The 20427-nt window shown below is 43.1% G+C and overlaps 1 protein-coding gene across 13 annotated transcripts in view; it reads right to left on the reverse strand.

Annotated features, from left to right (window-relative positions):
* LOC120790521 (ephrin type-B receptor 3-like) overlaps positions 1–20427 on the reverse strand; it is a 63663-nt gene that overhangs the window by 15756 nt on the left and 27480 nt on the right. For 9 of the 13 annotated variants that reach the window (XM_040128110.1, XM_040128105.1, XM_040128109.1 and 6 more), the window contains exons 2-8: positions 15852–15916; positions 10465–11137; positions 6593–6748; positions 5191–5526; positions 2593–2729; positions 1831–1993; positions 1154–1262 (exon numbers count right to left, since the gene is read on the reverse strand). In XM_040128110.1, the coding sequence (XP_039984044.1) occupies positions 1154–1262; positions 1831–1993; positions 2593–2729; positions 5191–5526; positions 6593–6748; positions 10465–11137; positions 15852–15916 (1639 nt within the window). The remainder of the gene's footprint in view (positions 1–1153; positions 1263–1830; positions 1994–2592; positions 2730–5190; positions 5527–6592; positions 6749–10464; positions 11138–15851; positions 15917–20427) is intronic. The other 4 variants (XM_040128114.1, XM_040128112.1, XM_040128108.1 and 1 more) reach the window with 1 other exon arrangement.

Genomic DNA, 20427 nt, shown 5'->3' on the forward strand with positions numbered 1-20427 from the left:
TTTTTTTTCATTTGTCTTCTGTCTTTTTTCTGTTTTACTCATGTCTCTCAATTTCTGTATTTGCATCTTCCTGCATGTGTCCCTTCTGCACTGGGGGGAGGGCACAAAGACGATGACAGAGTGAGGGGGCTGGGTTGTTGAAATTACATGTTAATGTGCTTCCTTTGTTGTCTAACCAGTAACCAGAGCAATAATACCCGATGGTGATTTGCATCTTATTTCAAATTCTAATTTGGTTCCGGGATATGCCAAAGCTCTGTGTTTTGTATTATTACAATTTTCTCCTTCTTCTTCTGTGGCAGTAAGAGCAGGAACTAAGCCAAGACCCTGAGAGAGACACAATGTAGCGGTGTGAAAATAGAAGAGAGCGAAGAGGCAGGAGGGACAAGGAGAGGAGGGGGAGACTGGGAGATTATTATTCAGTCAGGCGTGACCGATGCCCATGCTTGTCAGACGCTGCCTGAACTGGCTTTTGGAGGGACCCCAGTGAGCGCCAGTCAGCAGAGGGTGCCAACCTTTCACACATAGATACACACACGCACTGAATTTGCTGCTTGACAAATGAGTGGTATATGGATAAACAAGTGTGGATAGACCCAGCTGATGCAATGTCAGACCTTTTGAAAGGTGTGAGCAGCCGCTCGCATCTTCCCAGTCAATTGGGCCCAGCAGACAGGGGCGCATCTGGGTTCTTTGTGGTCGGGCAACCACACACTTGACTCTAAGTGCTGGGCCATGAGGGCAGGCCTATCAGGCCCAACAGCTGCTCCACCATGCTGTGTCCAGTGAGAAAAGTAGCATTTTGGCCAAAGCTGTTTACTATTCACAGATTCAGAAGGCTAATCTGGCATTCAGTGGCCTCACAGGTGGCACAGAAGTCCGCTGAGACTGTTCTGGGGTGGTTTGGAGGACATGCAAACAAAGTTGACATTTGAAGCTATCTCAACATTTTTCAGCTTGAAAGAAAAATGTCAACAAATGTTTCTTTAAGTCCTTGTTGTCTGAACATATTCTTTGGGCTAGATAAAAGTAAATGAGTCAGTGTAGAATTTTTCTGCCACACTGTTATCTACCGTTCCTGCCCAAGTTGCTCATGCTCATCTTTCACATGTTCTGACTTTTTGAGAGGTTGATGAAGGAGTTTTATTCTGACCTGAGGCAGACGATAGCAATGACAACAACTGCAATGATGAAGACCAAGGTGGCAGTGGCTGATCCTATGATGAGTGGCAGCTGCTCCTGCCATGACTTTGGAGGGTCAGCTTTAGGGATCAAAAAGAGAAAGTGGTTACTTAGCTTGTCACAAACATACACCCACACTAGCTGCAATCCATTCAAATAGCCAAAGACCATGCCCCTCCCATGTGCTCTTCCATAAGCTTAACTCTAGGCTTGTATACCTCTAACGCCTACTTAAGATCTATATGCTTACATAAGTAAAACCATGCTCCTGTGTTCTTCAGGGTGTATTATGCAGAGTAGATAGCAACCTGTGAAAAAACCATGCTTTTATGGGGACTGCAAGGTATACTTTTCGGTTCTTCGACTTTGTCTGCTTAATAATGAGTATGATGTGGAGCAAGAGTGAGTTGATACTTTGACTGATTGCTAGGAAATGGTAGATTTTACCAAATCATAAGTCAATTTCTCTACAAGGATTTCAGTTATTTTTGCATGAAAAATAGGAATAGTAGCTTCTAGCTCTATGAGCTTTTGAGCCTCCATTATGTTCATAAGATTATGCAGAGCACTATAATAAAGGTATTGCTGCTAAGCCACAAATATCCCAATATATCCCCGGGTGATAAAGTGGGTATGAGAATAACGTACTTTGCAGGTTGGTGCTGAAGTCAGCCGGGCTGCTGTAACGGCCGTAACCAGCCACTGTTCGGGCACGGACCTGTACCACATAAGGCGTACCAGCTTTTAGACCTTCAATGCGTGCATTGCTTCGCTGGGCCGTCATGGTATGGGCGATGGCCTCGCCCTGATCCTGCAGAGACAAAGACAGTCAGTGATGAAAACAATACCAAATAGCAGCACCTTGTGCTGTCTCATTCATCATCATCCCCTCTCTGACACTCTACCCTCCCTGACATGTCTGACCAATTTAACCATGCAGGAGGATGAAAGAAATACACAGACAAGATTGAGAGAGAGAATGGAGATAGACAGATCATAGTTGTGTTAATCCAGTGGGAGAGGGGAGAGTGCCTTTGTTCTCTCCCTGTGGCAAATCCAGTCACAACTCTCTGGGCCCCTGGAAAATACAGAAATTTCCTAATGAATGGATTGAGAGAAGAGGGCAGGTAAAAGGGAGGGCAAGAGGGAGACATAGAATTAGGGGTACAGAAAAGGGCAGAGTATAATCAAAATATGGGAAAGGATTGGGAGAAGAGAAAGAGAGGTGTTGAAAGAGGGGAATAAGTAAGCGAGGATGATCACACAAGCTAAGATTGGAAATGGTGACTTGCCTCACTGCAAACATGTGTTTATCAGCAGAGGCATTGTTTTTAACATATAGAGAAACACAGACAAAACAGAGACCATGCGAGTCAATGAAATTGGATTGAATTAGAGGCGTTGACTTACATTGCTGCTTACCTTCTCATGGTACTTAATCTCATAATCCAGAATGATTCCGTTGGGTTTCTCTGGAGGCAGCCAGGACAGGCTCATGGTGCTCGCTGTGGCCGCCATCAGGTGAACCGTGGGAACTGCAGATGGAGCTACACAGGGCAAAACAAATAAATGGAAATCCGTTTTATTTATCGTTTTCTGTTTTATGTCTTTTCAAGTTTTATGCCCTTTGTGTGTTCACATAAACTGGAAACACAAAGTCTTAGGCTGTGGGCTTTGTGAAAAGCTTTGGCCAATAGTTAGTATGCAGAACCATTCTCCACTAATGCTCAAATTCTCCCTCCCAGAGTCCTTGGGGAGGGAGAGGGGATGTCTACTTCTCCTCTGACAAGAGAATCAAACTGCAAAACCGATGGATAATTCTAGTACAAGCAATTCTCTCTGCCATACACCAACTGTAGGCAAGCAAGGGAACAAGAACACACATACAGATGTAGACATTTCACAGATTTCACTGAATTCTTGCTGAACTACTGCATCACTTTTGCTCCATCTTCTAGGGGAAGTGTTTGAGAACACGTGTTTTTTGTAGTAGTCTAAGTCATAGGAAATCATATGCATTATGTACTGCACATACATGTACAGTTACCACGCATGAAAATGTGCATGCACCGTATAGACTACTTAATTTATATAACTTGCACAAAAATAGACAAATAGACATATACATGCATTGGTGTGTGGACAAGCACACACTCACAGAAGACCAGAAAAGACACTGACACTCCACCCACCTGAGCTTTTCATGCTTTGTTCACATGTGCCTATTAATGGCCAACTGCTGTCTACCTCCCTATCTCTTTTTCCTCTTTTCTAAGTTCAGGCTAGTTCTGTAGCTCTGACTCATTCCCTCCTCTCAGTCTACTCCATCACTTTTGTTTCATAACGCTATCCTCAGTGGTACCTTCTCTTCAAAAATAAAGTTCCTCACTTTTTCCTATATCCACACAATCACATTCTTAAATTTCCCTTGTTTCATTGTCGTCCTCAGCTCTTCACTTTTATTTCCTTTTCACCACTGCACACATACTCTCTCCCCATTTTCGTTAAAAGCTTTTTAATCCCCAGTTTTTAGTTATTTGAACGTCCCCCTTGCATTTACTTTCTCCCTCTGCTGCCTATGTTTGTGGCCAGACATCCTTCTGTGTCTCTCTCTCTCTCTCTTTGCTCCCTAAACCCCTCCCTCCCTCTTTCCCTCCCATGCCAGCCCCATCCATCCAAGCCCTCCATGTCCCTCTTTCTCCCCCAGATGACAATACTTCCTAGGCAGATCCCCTGGTTACTCTAGCCAGGGGATTAGGGGCCTCCTCCAGGAGAATACGTCGCAGTAACCATGGAGGTGGCCCCTGGGGCTTATCACCGCCCTAGTATTTATTTTGGTTCTTAAAAGGTGAATGACATGCAGGGATGGTCTTTGAACTATACCAGGGGATAATCTGATCACAGATCACAGTTGATGCTCTCTTGCCCCCCTCCTTTCCCTTCACCCCTCTCTCTACACCCAACTGACCAGGATGGACAGTGGTTTTTGTCAGTCCAGTGCCGGACCCCTTGTAAAACAATGAGGCCCTCATACGGGGCCCTGTGGGGCATTTGGTCATAGACCCATAAACAGAAGGCATTCATAAAGCATTTTTAGGAGCAGGAATACAAGGTTAGAGGGGATGAGGACAAGGCCATGGGGAGAAGAGAGAGATGATGGGGGATGAAGCAAGGGATAATCCTTGGTGTTGTCTAAGACTGCAGAAAGAGCATATTTAACATAGCGACTAAACACATCTGAGGCACAACTTAAGAGCCCTGGGAGAACCTCAACAAAGAGGCCAGCTCACAAGAACAAAAGTGCAGAGTATGCTCAACAGCACTGAAATGTACTGGGATTGTGTAAGGTAAACTGACCCAACTAAAATTACCAAATTTTCCTAAGCAATTGCAAAAATTATCTACCTACCTACCTACTACCCACGGGCCTACCCACCTTTCCACTTACTTATTTAACTATTTTAATTCAAAATCATTAACCCAATTTCCAGCCCAATTTATATTGTAAATCTCAGCGTCAAAAGGAACATATGCAATAGCTTATCACTACTACTCTAAATTATTCTGTATATACATTAGCTGGGGTTCAATCTCATCTCATCTCAGCACTGATTGCTATATTGGCCTATGCACTGTTTTTGCTGTGGGCTGGATGAGCAGTGGGTTGGAAGCAGTGGGCAGCTAAAATCCTGAAGGTTCAACACTTTGAATACACATTGCCTTGCTACTGCTATTTGCAGTAGTGTTAGTATAGAGCATGCTGTGGGCGTGTGAAAAAGGTCCCATTCCAAGCTCATTCAGAAGAATGTCTTCCTTCTCAATCCCTGTTCAAAGGGAAAATATGTAACATACTCCTACATGCATACAAGAAATTGATCTCTACTTCTTAAGCAGAGAATGTATTCTCTGACATTCTTTTGTGTTTTCTTCTAGCCTTTTATAGTTGGCAGTGCCAACAAGTTCAATATTGATCTTGACAGGTAGCCATGAAGCTGCAGCTTTACCTACCAGCCTGATTTGTGGTGATATTCACTGCAGAGAACTGAGGTGTATAAGGGCTCTTGTTGGAAACACCGTTGACCGCCTGGATCTCGAAGCTGTACTGCGTGTGGGCTTGCAGGTTACGGACGGCCACGCGGCGCTGGGTCAGACCCAGGTGGCGTGGGGAGATATCTACATTGTCATCACACCGCGAGCACATTCCCCGCTCAGGCAGGCACTTCTTACAGATGACATTGTAAACGATGTCATCGCGGCCTCCCAAGTCACGGGGCTCACTCCATTCCAGCAAAAGCGAGGTCTCATTCACACTGGAGATGACACTGCGTGGTGCGGAGGGAACAGCTGCAAAAGGGAGGTAAAGCAAGGATGAGATGAAGAAAATAGGTTTGGAATGAGAATGAATTTAATCTCCATGCACAATAGGTGTAAAGAAATTTGTCTTGGTGACAGTACAGAGACATACTGACAATAGACAAAGAATCATGTTGAAAAACATAGTTTATACATCATTATACACACATATATTCATTACTCCATGGCTGCTATCAACACAATTCATGACCCAAGAATTTTCCTTTTGCTGTGGTATTAGTACATTTTTTATGCATTAAGTAGAACATTTTTTTTTCTTCTACATAACAAGAGACTGTTCCAGCAGTGTTGAAAAAAGAGGACAGGAGTTCAAATTTGAATTGCATGCTCATTTCCACTTTGTGTCTGTGTGTGTGTGTGTGTGTGTGTGTGTGTGTGTGTGTGTGTGTGTGTGTGTGTGTGTGTGTGTGTGTGTGTGTGCGTGTAAAGTGCTGGGGGGGACGAGCGAGACAAACTATTGGCAGAGCTTTGGCAATTCTTATCCAATTACCAGAGCCTTATCTCTCACTGCACTGTGAAAGAATCAGCCCCCCACCCCAGCAACAGAAAAAAAGATCCTCTGCTCTCTTCAGCAGTGAATTAATTAGCTCCTACGTGTGCGTATTTGCTCTTAACGAAGGCACTGCCACTAGTAAAATTCCTCTAATTTCTTTCTGTAAAGGGGTGGCAGTATTAAGAGCAGATAGACTTCACAGAGAGGCTGGCAGGGGGGGGGGTTGGATGATAAAGTTTTGGATAACGCTGGGAAAGCAAGCAGATTTGTTTGGTGGTGGGAACGTAAACCTGAGAACTTTTATTGGCCATTGAGGGCACAATTCAAACCGTTAAGTTTGGGTGAATATTTACCACATAGTGAAGAATTTTGTTTTATGGCTACCAATACATTTTATTACTGAATTTGATGTGTAAACCCACCTCTGGATGTTGACTGTTTTTTGTTTTTTTTAAAGGATTGAAGTAACAGCAATTAACATTATGACTATGACTTTAAAACATGCTGATTCTACACAGTCAACTGAAAGCAACCTTCACTTACTGGTACAGGGAGAGTCAGGTGTGTCAGTGTCTGAGCGGTAGTAACCATTTCGACAGGAGCAAACGCTGGCTGCTCCTGAGCTGGCACGGCTGTTGGCGGGACAGGGCAAGCAGAAGATGTCTCCCTGTTTGGATTTGAAGGTGCCAGGGTTGCAAGCTGTCGGCAAAAGAGAGAAAAATGGAGAAAGTGTGAATGACAACTTAAGATGTTGACAGTAACATCAATGGTTTTGCAAATAACAAATTTTGCTACATTTATACCAAATTTGTGTGAGTCTTATTTTTCAAATGGTCAGTATGCAAATCTCATTGTGGTATGAAATTACTAAATTATACTCTCTAATTAATCCTTAGATATGTATGCAATCATTAGCAACATGATCCAATGCCTTAACTACTTCTGGATAATTAATACTGGATAATTTTGTGGTAGTTCAGCCTGCATTTGAAACACTGTTCCAGCTCACTGATAAATTGACTGACACATCTTAATTGATGGGTTTAGCATGTGTTTGTTTATTTACATATGTGCTCATGCACATGACTTTTTTTTGTCCCCTCACCCACAAGTCCCCTTTTCCCTTAAATATGAAGAGTGCATCTTCGGCAAACAGTAGTGTAAAAGGAGAGGGGGTTTTGAGCAGCATGTAGCTGCTTGCATAAACCCATGCTCACAAGAAGAGATTGTCAACCCAAATTACATACAGTGTCTTCAGAGCCCAAATGCTGTCATGGTGCTTTCATCTGAATTCTGTCTTTTATGAAATACATATAAACATACACAGAGAATCAGAGAGGCATATATACCACATGCCATTGTGGACACAAACATGGGTCTGTGCACTACTGTACAAAGATACATGTCTCTACACATGCACACAGCATCCTGGCCTCAAGTCAATTCAGTGTACTCAATCCTAAGAGGCTTTTCTCAAAAAGGTACATAAAGTGTGCTTCCTTCGGCCTTTGAAATCACTTCCTTTACAGACCCACACCTTAAGCATAGTTTAAGGTATTAATTTAAACATAAGGTACACATGTTTAAGGTTTACCTTAAAATAGTTTTACCTTAACTTCCTTAATATAGTTTTATCTAAACTGGTTCTTGATTAGGTGAAGCCTAGTTAATCAGATGAAATCACTGGTTGCCTTTGTAAACACCCTAGCTCCATTTATAGGAGCTGTTTGGAAGTTTATAACTCAGGTGATAAGTTGCAGTAGGGCCAGGAAACACTGACAGCTGCACTGTGATCCAGAACACTTTGGCAGGCGCCATATCTTTGATAAACTGTCTCATTAAAAGAGGAATGAGTTTGCTGCGGTGCTTAATAAAAAAGACGAGAGCAGGTAAGACAGACAAAGTTTACAGGGGCCAGTTGATTAGCTGACCCACTAGTGTGTTAGTTTGTCAATGTCAAGGATACACTGCTATGTTTGTCCCGCCGAATGATAATTATCAACATAGATTCTGAGTTTGTTTTTCACTCCCTTTTGAAAACCACCAAGATTGGAGATCAGGTCTACAGCACAACCCTTCCTGCTCCTGGTGTTTTCCCATTTTTGAAAGTTCAATATTAGCACAAAACCACCAGTTGACTGCACCGTGTACATTAGCACTGAGTGTATTTGCTCTTCCACCATTAATCAGAGTCATCCCACCACTGGCTCACAGGAAGTACTGCTTAATAAACAGATAAGGAATGACCTCGAGTTTTACCAGGTGGGAGAAAAGCCTCTTATATTTGGTATCAGACCCATGTAAGTTCATTTAAGTCCACCCAACAAAAAGTAAACTACAAGCAATTTTTCAGCTCGCAGTGGATGAGAGTATTGGTTTTGAGCATGCTAACCTAACGAAAGATGTTGAGGGAGCATTCCCATTAAAAGAGGCAGTTTTTTTTTTCAGGGAAGGACTGAACAAGCTGATCAATCTCTTCCAGTGAGTAAAGGGGTCATCCTCTTCCTTTCATCCATTTTCTCCTTAGAAGAGAAAAAGGGAGGGTGAGGTGGAAGAGGTGGAGGCATGGAAAATGCTAATCCTGCAGGCGCTGCCCCCCCTCCCCACACCCCTACTCCCCTGTGTCTTATCCTCTCATGCAGAACATAGAGCTTAAGGAACTGATTAGAATGAATGCTGAAATTGGAAAGTGTGGAGCATGAAGAAAAAAAGTAAAGAATATTGGGGGGTGAAAAATGTGCAGCAAACGAGTGGAAAGGCAACAAAAGGCTCATTGATTTATATTAATGCAGACATCCTTACTGTAACTCTGCTGGTGTATTAATGAGAGCAACGGCCTTCAGATTAGGAAGGAGTGGGAGAGGTAAAGGCTAGTATAGAGAAAGGGAGAGCAACAATGGTGGAGCTGGAGGAGATACTGCATGTTGGATCGAGGACAGAAAAGCAGAGAAAGGAAGAGTCACGGACAAAGAATGATGAGAAATGAGTATGGAGTAAAATAGTGGTTGAGGAGAGAAAGGGAGAGTGGACCTGAGGAGAGGTGATGTGAGAAGAGAGGACGAGAACGAGATTTATCCCTTGTGGTCTCGAGTGAAGCTTGATTAGAGAACATTTTATCAGGGCCCAGTCGCCATGGCTTTAACCTTGAGCTGCCACGAACAAACAAATTAGTTTTTAACCACATACACTATGCTTTAGATTTACTGTCCTCTCTTTCACACACTCACACACATACACATTCTCTTTATAAAAGGTGAGCATGCATTCAATATCCAGGGTCTGACAGTGGCTGCCAGAGTACAGTATCCACCCACTCTCTGCCTGGTCACCAGTATGGGTACTGAACAAAAGGTCTTCTCAGGCTCATCTCCCTCTTCTAAAAGAAGAAGAATGAGCTATCTGAACCGAAGCAGGTGAGGATGATGTGCAAACTGTACGCAAACTGCATATGCACAGACACCTTGCAATCAACCCCGCTGATCAATAACCCTGCCAGCTCCCCTCTCTCCCTCATTCTGCTGTCTCCATTTGACCTAAGCTTAATTTTACGCACCCATACCCCTCAACGCACATGCGTTTTCCATTTATCCTTCCCTCTCCTCCTGCTGTCACCACACTCCATTCAGACGAGACCTGGTGTTTAAATTCACCTTTCTCTCAACCTCTGTGAACCCGTTATGTTTTCCATTAGACCTGAAAGCATCGTAGGGCCTCCCAGCTCTCATAAACAGCCAGCCTCCCCTGCATTTCCATTTATTTGGCAACCAGCTGCCAGGCAAAACTGAGGTCAGAGGAGTAAACAGCTGCCTGCTGACAGTATCACCTAGTGTATATTATTCTACCTTGTAGTCATTGGATTAATGTGTCAAAGAATAAGAGACAAATAAATGGCTCATAATAATGTGGCAGCTGGGCAATCTACAGTAGTGATAGAGACTGTAACCTGTAGCAAAAACAATACAGATTCAATCTCTCCAACAGTCAGTGTGTGTCCACAACAGTCATGTGTCCAGATGACGTGTCCTTCACCAAGACTTAAACCTCTTACTACTCACTCATTGTAATTCACTCTGCATAGTGGCATCAGATACTGTGTGCCTAAAATGCAAATGTAACTTTTCTCAGCAGTATTAATGTGATACATTATTGATTGCCATAGGGAAACCCCCCCCAACCCCACCATCATCTTCCAGGAAAGTAAGACTGTGGCATAACTTACAAAATAGAACATGGTTATGTAGAACTTGCATAGATTCATTGACTTACTTTGGGCCAGTATAGCGGCTGATATAAGGCTTGAACCTTGTGTGCTGTGCTGAAGTATGTCTCTCTAACCCCTACATTAATCTAGCATTGCAAACATTGAATAATGAAATGCTAGACTGACCTAAAATATCTCTTGTGAAAACACTCACCTTGACATTGGGTATCCTTCATTGCTGGTTCAAAACCAGCGGAGCAGGTGCAGGCTCCTACGGGAACCATCCACTCCCCATCTCCATTGCAATAAAGCTTCAGTGGCACTGACACCTCCAGGGCGTTGGGGACACAAGTTCCTGGTGCAATGACCAAGGACGTTGCTTCAGCCCCAGTTGCTGTCTCTGGGAAAATGGCAAAATTGGCGATTGTGGTGGAGCACTTCTTATAAAACACCCTCACGGAAATGAGTGACATGCAAGCACCAAGGTCCTGGAAGGCCAAGTAGAACCCGGCTTTTGACAGTGGCCCGAAACTTCGGACTTTTGTGTTTACCCGTCCAGACTCGAGCATGGAGAAGCTCTCATCTGGGGCAATAGTGTCCACCTTCACATAAGGGTTCTCCATCCAGAAAGGGCTGGTGGCTGTGGCTGAGTCTAAGTCAGACTCATAGTAGAAGAGGTTGAAGGTCTCTTTGCAGGAACCAGGGATGTTGGGAATGCTGTTACAATCACGCACTGTGAATTTCATCTCCACATATACACGCAGCACATCTTTTCGTGGGATGAAGTCACTACGTAGCCAGTTATTCTGATTGTGCTCACGCACATTGCAGACTTGGTAGGTCCGGATGGGGTTCATGGCATCATCATAGCCACTCACTTCTTCCCACTGCAAAGACAGCAGAAATGGAACATAAAGCAGTTAGAGACTGCAAATGTTTGTTGATATCTCTGACGGATACTAATACCGTTTGATGGATACTAAGATATTCTGTCTCTGATTTCTGGAATGTACTTTCACCCATCTCTGTGCACCTTACATTAAAGATTGGACAGCTACATTCAGTCATGTTACATGATAAAGAAACAATGAAGGTTGGGCCGTAGGTTAGGACCAAGAAAAAAAAGAATCAAAGGGGTTTTTTTTTTCATTTTTTGGGTTTTTTCAATTACACTCCCTTGCCTTTGCCACGCTACGCATTTCATCTCTGGTTAGTGTAGCGAAAAGCCAGGGACAAGGACTGCAAATTCATCACAATTACAGCAACGTGTCACCCCCTCACACCACAGCATGTTTACCTCATATCTGTTTAGAAGTAGCAGCAACATTGATTCACAACCAATTAGGCTTCAATTACAGAGCAATGATCGCAACGTCCTCTAATAAAGACAGGGAAAAAGCGCCGTTAACCTTCATGCTTTTCTGTTTTTACACTCCTCTACGTCTTTCAATGCTACTACAGTACCCAGGGGGTGAATTACTTTGATTACCAGCTTCATTAAACGAGCAAAAGCAAACTAGACTGTAAAAGCTTTGCTGTGAGACACTGTAATCTAATGCATTTTTCGATATCAAATGAGGACACCACGATTAAATCATTTCACTTCAAATAGCGTTCCTGTGTGTATATCTGTGAGTGTGTGCTGAGGGATCTGCTCCCCTCTCCTATCAGACAAACAGACTGCTTTTTTTTTTTTCTTTAGCTAAGCCAAGGCCTGGCAAGTTTATTTGCATAGCACCTTTCAAATACAAAAGCAATTCAAAGTGTTTTGCATATGGCATGGTAATGCATTAAAGAATTTAAAAGGCAACGAGGAGGAACAAAATAAAACTAAATGAAGGAATAAAAGTTTGGAATCAGTTTTAAATAAAACTCTGTGTAGATTGCTTGCCTTTTACTTCACATGGCTGTCAGCGGACTTGCTACCTAAATCCATGAGACTGAACCTCTGACCTTCTGATTACCTCTGACCTTCTGATTACAGGACGGTCTTTCACATCACTCAGCAACCCTGCAACCCTAAAAGACTAAAATACTTAAGTATTAAACACCAAAACACATCTATAAAAAAAAGGTTGCACTCTTGGGACCAAAGTTTGCCTCAGAACATTTGACTGTCTCAAAACTCTGGCATAAAGGCACCAAGTTGTTCTCCAGAGCCAGTTGTTTCCATCTGAACTTGGAGCTTCTTAATTAAGGCTGTGATATGGATGTGGTGGAGACAAGGCTATTCATCCAAGTATCTGGAGGCCATGAGGGAGAGAGGGAGAATGGGCATAGCTTGGCCGTGGCATTAAAAACGATGGCCCTATGAGAGCGAGAGAGAAGGAGGAAAAGACCAGAGGGAATTGACAATCAACAGCCAGGTCAATGGGATGGCTAAAAGCATAAAGTGTCAATGGGTATTTAGTTCAGTGTAATAAATCACCCACTGCAAAAGAGCAATACAGCCAAGTGTTTGTGGGTGTATGTGTGAGGTTTTGTGTGTTTGTTTAAATGTGCTTCTATGAGTCAGTCTGCATGAGCGTGTACTTGCTATGTGTGTTTGTTTGAGTCTATGCATGTGCATGTGTGTGTTTAGGGAGACATCATCCCCGCAAGACACACACCAGGGGCCAAGCACTCTGAGCACCTGCTTACCAAGCCTGAATGAATTAAGTAGATCATATGAAGAAGGGTCAAATTTCTTGGCAATGACTTCCAAAAAAATCAATCGTTATGCAAGATTTGCGATCCACTCCATTTTCTCTTTGTCCTTTCCAATCAAAGCTTTAAATTTTACTTTTAGATGACAATGAACAATGCCTCTTTGACGTACGATAACTCTCCTCAAAGGTCCAAAGCTCCAATGGAAAGATATATTTCACAATGTTTTGGCAAAACTATAGCAGTTTGGAACAAACTAAGGATATGAAAATGATATGAGGACGGAAATGCTGGTTCTGCTGCAGGAGTTCTCAAAGACCTATTTCTGAACATTTTGATACCTTTTTTCATTCTTCAACCTTAGAAGAATTCAAGGTGAACATTAACTTTTAGCAACCTTGAGGCAACTAAACTAGTATTATTAGCTTTAGGCATTAGCTGAAATGCTGTAGCTCCAACAAGCTCAGGGCTTGCAATCAGTGTGCTTTTCATTTTTCAGTTTGTTTTTAGTATGAATCAGCTCTCGGGGGTTAATTTTAGAGACATTTTAGTTTGTTCAAAACATGTTTAAGCATGCTATGGGTCTGTGAAGTAGACAACAATACATTTACAATAGTAAATAGTTGTAGAGATAATATCTCCAAAAGCTAACTAATTTGGTATATTGTTATCAGTGTTTGGTTATGGAAAACTCCATTGGTGTCATTCCAGGTCTGAGCAAAGCCTTGCTATAAAGTGGAATCCCCCCTTAATATCCCATCTGTTTTTTAAGACAAATGACACATTATATGAACAAACACATACACAATACAGAGAGGTGTCGAAATGCACACACACACACACACACACACACACACACACACACACACAGACGCACACACACACACACACACACACACACACACACACACACACACACACACACACACACACACACACACACACACACACACACACACACACACACACACACACTTAAACACAGACATGCATGATGCACAGATGCCACCGGCTATAAAGACAGATGCAGACAGTGAGACTGAGAAATCCACATACCTAAGTGCAGACACAGAGGTGAAGGAATATAAAAGAATACATGCACACACATGTAAACACAGAAAACCTATCAATGTGGTATGTGAGGACACTGCGCTGAAACTATCAATACATAAATATGCATTTACTTACAGACAAATGGCTTTTACACTTAGCTCTTACACCATGTGTGGTGGCATTAATAGTAACACTTATATGCCATATGCTGTCTCTGGATTCACTGTCACAAATAGACAGCTTATGTTCCCTCTGTGTAGCTTTATGTCTGTTGCTTTATCTGTATGTGTTGTGCAACACTGTGAAACAAGACAGAGATGCTGTAAGTCAGACTTGGCTGGACAGCATCCCTGGGAGACAGTGTGCAGTCTGTTTGTGAGTGGGTCTATTTTTCTATGATTTTTTTTCTTAGAAATTGATTTTTTTTCCCCCTCTTATTTGCTGTCTCTCTCCCTGTGTATGGACAGTTCTCTGGATTTTACTTAATCTCAGTCCGTCTGCTCTCCCCCTTTCTTTCAGCTCACTCAGTATGTTACTATGTTTTCCCTCTCAGCCACTGTATTGGTTTCTCTTAAACACTTGTCACCTGTAACAAAATAAGCCTTGTGACGTCCCTGTTGCAAGTCTGCAAAAGCATAGAAATAAACACACCTATAATGCAATGTGCACAAGGACAGAAAGGGGGAATATAACTCAGGGACATGAACCGTCTGTGGAACATTCTTCTGCAAAACAAAAAAGGCTTGAGAGAAATTCATCTCTTGTCTTTCGGTTGGTAACGTGGGAAATCTGGAGTGCAAAAGGCTCTCCCCTGTAAGTACATCTCTTGAAAAGGAGCATCTGTTGCGGGTTTAGTTGGAAAAGAAACAGGGAGGCGTTTTTTGGTTCCTATGCCATTCTGCACGGGACCAGTGGGAGCATTGCTGCTGCATTGTAGCTTAACGAGGGGGAGGAGGCAGAGGGAGGCAACGGAAGATGGACAGATAGGAGGAGGGAATGAGGAAAGGGAAAGAGGGCACGACAGGCTGTGAGGGGGTTTGTCCTATTGATTGTTACAGCTGATGTGGCTAGTGTGTTTGGCTTCATTAGTGCTTAGTTACTTGGAAGTAAAGGAAGGGGAGAATAAGGAGGGTGGGTGACTTCGAACAGCTGAGGTGGAATCTCAAAAGCACTGGGGTAAAAACAAAATATAAAAAATAGGGGCCCACCTTTCAAAACACAAGGGCCAAGTCAGAAGGCCACACAAAGGCAAGAGGAGGAGTGCTGGCATTCTTTGAAGTATAGCTGAGGAGGGGTCAAGACTCTTTTCGCTCATCTTTACCCCATTGTGGGGACCACATGGGAAAACAAGATGAGGCTGTCACTAGCACTTTGTGTGTGGTAGATTTGGATGCCTGGATGTGCAACGGGTCAACGCCAAGAATTATATCCGTGTTTAAAAGGTTACTTCATGAGGAAACTGACACTTTTCACATGTTATAGGTGAACGGAGGCAAGGGGAAAGGAACATCTGCGTGTCAGTGAAATTGGATTGCAGTGTATCTTTTTCTGCTCGCTAAAACGCATCCTGTTGAGTGATTTGCTGATGAACGTGTACAGGACTGTTCAACTTCAAAGAGGCAAGCAGGCATACTGTAGATAGAGGCACAAACGGGCACATGCACACACACAGTCATCACTGATTGTACCCCCTGAATAGAAACAAGGTGTAGAGTCAGAGCTGCTGCTCATATATGAACATGCATGTGTATAAGATAGAATTTAAATTAAAAAGACAGAGTACAGCAACAAATATGATGGGCACACAATTCCTACTTCTTTTCAACCATCTTTGTCTCCATTAAAAGATCGGCCACTCCTTCATAAACACACAAATACACACACATTGCTCAGTAAACTCACCCCGGTCTCAGGGTGTGCAGTCCAGGCCAATTCTGTTGTAGCCCACTTCGTGTCCATCAGCGTCTCTGTAAATGGAAGCAGAAGGGAAAAAAACAGGTTAGACAAAGAGTAACATGGTGACAGAGGAAATCAATAGAACTTTCCACAGTTTTACAACAATGTCATAAAAAATGAAATAAAACAGATAAGAGGTAAATTTGTTTTCAGTAAACTGGGTGAATAAGAAGCAGAGGCTTAGAGTGATATTAGATTCAATTAGACAAAGAAGTAATGTATGTGTGAGTGTGTGTGTGTGTGTGTGTGTGTGTGTGTGTGTGTGTGTGTGTGTGTGTGTGTGTGTGTGTGTGTGTGTGTGTGTGTGTGTGTGTGTGTGTGTGTATGTGTGTGTGACAGGAAGACCAAGAGGCAGTGGGAGAGGAAGACAGAGATCTAGGTGGGCGATCTGTGAGGTGTTGTGTGACAGTTTATTGCAGCTCCTCGTCTGGGTAATTAGTCTCTATTAGACGTCTACTTTTATACAGTGGAGAGGAAACAACGGCGAGTCTCACTGAGAAATGGTTCCGCTTCCCACAGGGCAATGTGACGCATACACACTTGATAAAACACTTACACACACACATACACTGAGTAACAGGTTGCGAAATCCAAAAGATATATAACCCAACAGAAGGCTTTAATGGAGAGGGGGTAATACAGTTTGATGTCACACAAGAGACCCTCTTGAGCAGAACAGAGGTCAATACACTTGAATTGGATTCACTTTCTCTCAGCACTTGAATACCTACACCCTTTAAGTTTGTTTGTACACCTATCTCTTGGCACACACAGAGGAATGCACACACTTCACATACTCAATACACAGAAACACACAAAATGGTAGACAGGAATCTGTCCTACAAATCCCTTTTCTCCTTTCCAATTTCCACTCCCTTGTTTCTACTGGCAAAGACGCCAGCTTTGTGAGAGCAGAGAAGGCAGACTGTAAATGTTGAGTCTTTTACTACCTGGTGCACAAGGAGCAGTATGCAGCCACCGTTATTACCTCAACCGCTGTGCTGTTCTACAAGATAGTAAAAGATGATGAAACGGCACTGGCACAAAGTGAGCCTGCACTGTCCCTGGTCATGGAGGGAAGTGTGTGATGTTCCATTTTTCCTGCCTCGGTTGCAGGGGACGAACCTGAAGAAGTCTTTCAGCCCACTTGGCTATTCTTCCACCATCTCTCAGTTTTTCTCTGCCTCTGTTTCTCTCTTTCATCCCTTCTCCAAGTGCCTGCTGTCATCACTGCTGCATTCAGGGGCCTCAGCAGTGACAAAAACGCAAACACCCTCAAACTCAAAGACCCCTTATGAATTATGTCTAGCTCTGTGGAGACGGCAAGCTCCCACAACTGGGAATTCCCACTGAATTTCACCCCCGCATGCTTTGAGTGACAGTGTCTCTGACACGTGTATGCGCCTATTACACTGGTGAAAAAATATGACTTCCAAGTGAGTTCCAACCAAAAAAAGATATCTTCCCGTACAAAAAAAAAAAAAAAAACCCCACATACAATCAGATTTCAGATGTAGCTTTGGCTTGTTCCCCTCAGGCGAAATGGTCTGGAAGCTTCACTGTGAGCCAGTTCACACAACTGGAACTGTCTCTCTGGGATTGGCTCTGTGAAGTGAAGTGAATATCATGCAAGGTCAAATTTGGCTCACAACCTTTGACACAAATGATCTGCTCTCTCTCTCTCTCTCCTATCCAGTCAGTCTCCAATATTCTTTTTGTGCGGGTAGTGGAAATGCTTTAAAACAAATCATGAATGCAGTCTGCTCCCTTTTTAACCAGATGCTATGAGCTACATTTGTCTCCTGAGCGAATAAGGGTCTACTGGTGTTTTCATCTTAGAAACTGTGTCAGTGCATATTAACTGCAGGGTTTCCCCTGACTCATACTGTGACAGTGTGTGATTTGGAATCTGTTACCGTCAGCCACTGGTGTGGTGGAAATGATACACCTCCGCTGCCTGGTATTTATTATTATGACTAGGCCTTGTGTTTGGTACATTGGCTTGTCATTAGAGCTGACCTTGCTGAAAATGGCAATGTGGTGAAACACAATGACAGATAGGGAGAGACAAAGAGGGGGGAAGTGTGAGAGACAGAGATGAGAGAGAAAGAACGAGAGTTGGAGGAAAAGAGAGATATGCAAAACACAAACACACACCTGTGCAATCTGACTCAGTGGTTTGGTCAGTGGATCATTCGAGACTGCATGTCCAGCAATAACCCTTCCCATCTCGATGAATCTGCATTGTTTAACCTTACTGGGTCTGTGCTTGTGTGTGTTTGAATTTGTGCATGCGTGTTTGTGTGGGAGGGTACTTGTGTGTGTGTGTGTGTGTGTGTGTGTGTGTGTGTGTGTGTGTGTGTGTGTGTGTGTGTGTGTGTGTGTGTGTGTGTGTGTGTGTGTGTGTGTGTGTGTATTTGGTGCAAAGCCCTGTATTGTGCCCAAAGTGGAGCGCCAATCCTGAGTCAATGGACCAGAGCAAAAGCACTGAATGACCCAGACCTAACCCAGCCACTCCCTATCTGTCAGTGTGTGTGTGTGTGCATGTGCATGTGGGTGGCTGTTGTCATTTGTCTCTGCAAACTATGTTTGTGTGTGTGTGTGAATAACGCATCGGGAAATAGAAGTGCACTGCAAAATTCATAACTGTAGAGCAAATTCAGACACCTGCACAGTCACAGAAAACGCACACACAATAAGGGAAACAAAACAAACCAGAAAATGAAGTGCTATATGCCCACGCACAAAGCACTGTTTTTGTGTGTCAAACCGACAGACTTGTACCATATGAATGATAAAGGGATGAGACAGAGGGCGGGTAAGACAGATTGAAGAGAGACAGGTATTTTTTTAAAAGCAAACAACCTATGAAAGCTTCTCAGACCATGCTGGCAGCTTGCCTAATGGGTCTTGTTGAGGGAAAGAAAAAAGAAAAAATAGACGGAAAGAAAACCAGAAGGACGAGTTGAGGGAGAAACCAGTGTGTGACTATAAGACCCTTCCCTGTGCACAGAAAGTGCTCTTGTTTGTCTTTAAGCTTCAGTGAAGTTGCACTTCACTTTTTCAAAATCTGGAAACATAAAATAAGAGGAAATGTTGTAGTTTGGAGGGGAAAAAAGAGCAAACAGAGTAAAGCAGGCAAATGAACATGCACATTTACTGCCATAAAACACACACTGAGGGAGAGTGACACACACAAATGTGGGAGGTAGCGTTGGATCAGCATACACAGGATGCACAAGGCTATTTAATCCATCTTTCTCACATGCACTCTCACTTGTTTCTCATTCATTTTCAATCTCTTTCTCATCATTCTTGTGAAATGATGGATCTAATTCCCTGTTGTTTCTCTCTCTCCCACTCTTTTGCTTCACCTATCCCCTATTTATTCCACCCTTTCTCAAACTACTTTCTCTTCCTCTTCACTCAACTAGTAAGTGATATGTCTGACTGCTTTTTATTTCTCCATTTCCTCTTTCTCTTCCCTCTTCCTTTTCTTTCCAATTTCTATATCTTTGCTTGTGTTTGAATGCTGCGCTTTGATGGCTGTGACATACGGTGTACAGGGGAATGTTTTTCGACCTCCCGCAGTTTATGAAGACTATTCAATTAGTGAGGCACTGTTTGAGTAGTCTGAGCACTGCTTTAGTAAAGTGTTACTTATGATAGAGGTCAAATGCACCTTGGATTGTAGCAAAAACATGGGGAAAAAATAGCAGTGACATTTGTTTTCTCTGCATGCTCTGATTGTGTGAGAAAAATTGCAAAAATACAAACAGGCTTTGAGAAATCGTATGCAGGCAAATACATGAGTACTCACACATACACACACATGCATGCACATGCACGCACACGCGCAAAGCCAACCTCTACACTCTAATCCTGTAATGACAGGGCAGGCCTAATAACAGGGGAGGGCACCGTAGCATTCGTCCCAATGGCCGCATCCGATACACACACACACACACACACAGACACACACACACGCACACACACAGCATCCAGAGTAACAAGCCTCTTAAAATATTTCTTTGTTCAAACAAGCAGACTTCTTAAAAGAAAGAAAAAAGAGAAGGACTAAAAGAGGAAAGGGGAAGAAAGGCTATTATTGAGCGAGAGGAATGTGTATTTGTTTCACAGGCCTAAGTCTCTGACTCGCAAGGAGTAGACAGGTGAGGGATTTAGCTTGAATCTTGCCACGACTACTTTGAGCTTTTTAGCATGCTCCTTTTAGGTCCTGTTCATACCTGGCATTAACATGCATCTTGGGTGATCCAGTCCAAAGTGGACAGTACAGGTGTGAATGCACCAAAGAGAAAGGCATTGAGGACGCATTGAGATCCAATCTCTCAGACCACATTCAGAGGTGGTCTTGGCCGCATATAGCCACATTCTTGTAGCAGTGTGTACGCGAATGTGTCCTGGGCCACACTGAAGGACCGCCTTCACAACTCACGTCCTCTGTGTAAGCGGATGTACATACTCATTCGCAAACGAATACAAGTTGTACAAATCACGTAAG

The sequence above is a fragment of the Xiphias gladius genome, chromosome 6 (genome assembly GCF_016859285.1).
Source record: "Xiphias gladius isolate SHS-SW01 ecotype Sanya breed wild chromosome 6, ASM1685928v1, whole genome shotgun sequence".
NCBI lineage: Eukaryota > Metazoa > Chordata > Actinopteri > Istiophoriformes > Xiphiidae > Xiphias > Xiphias gladius.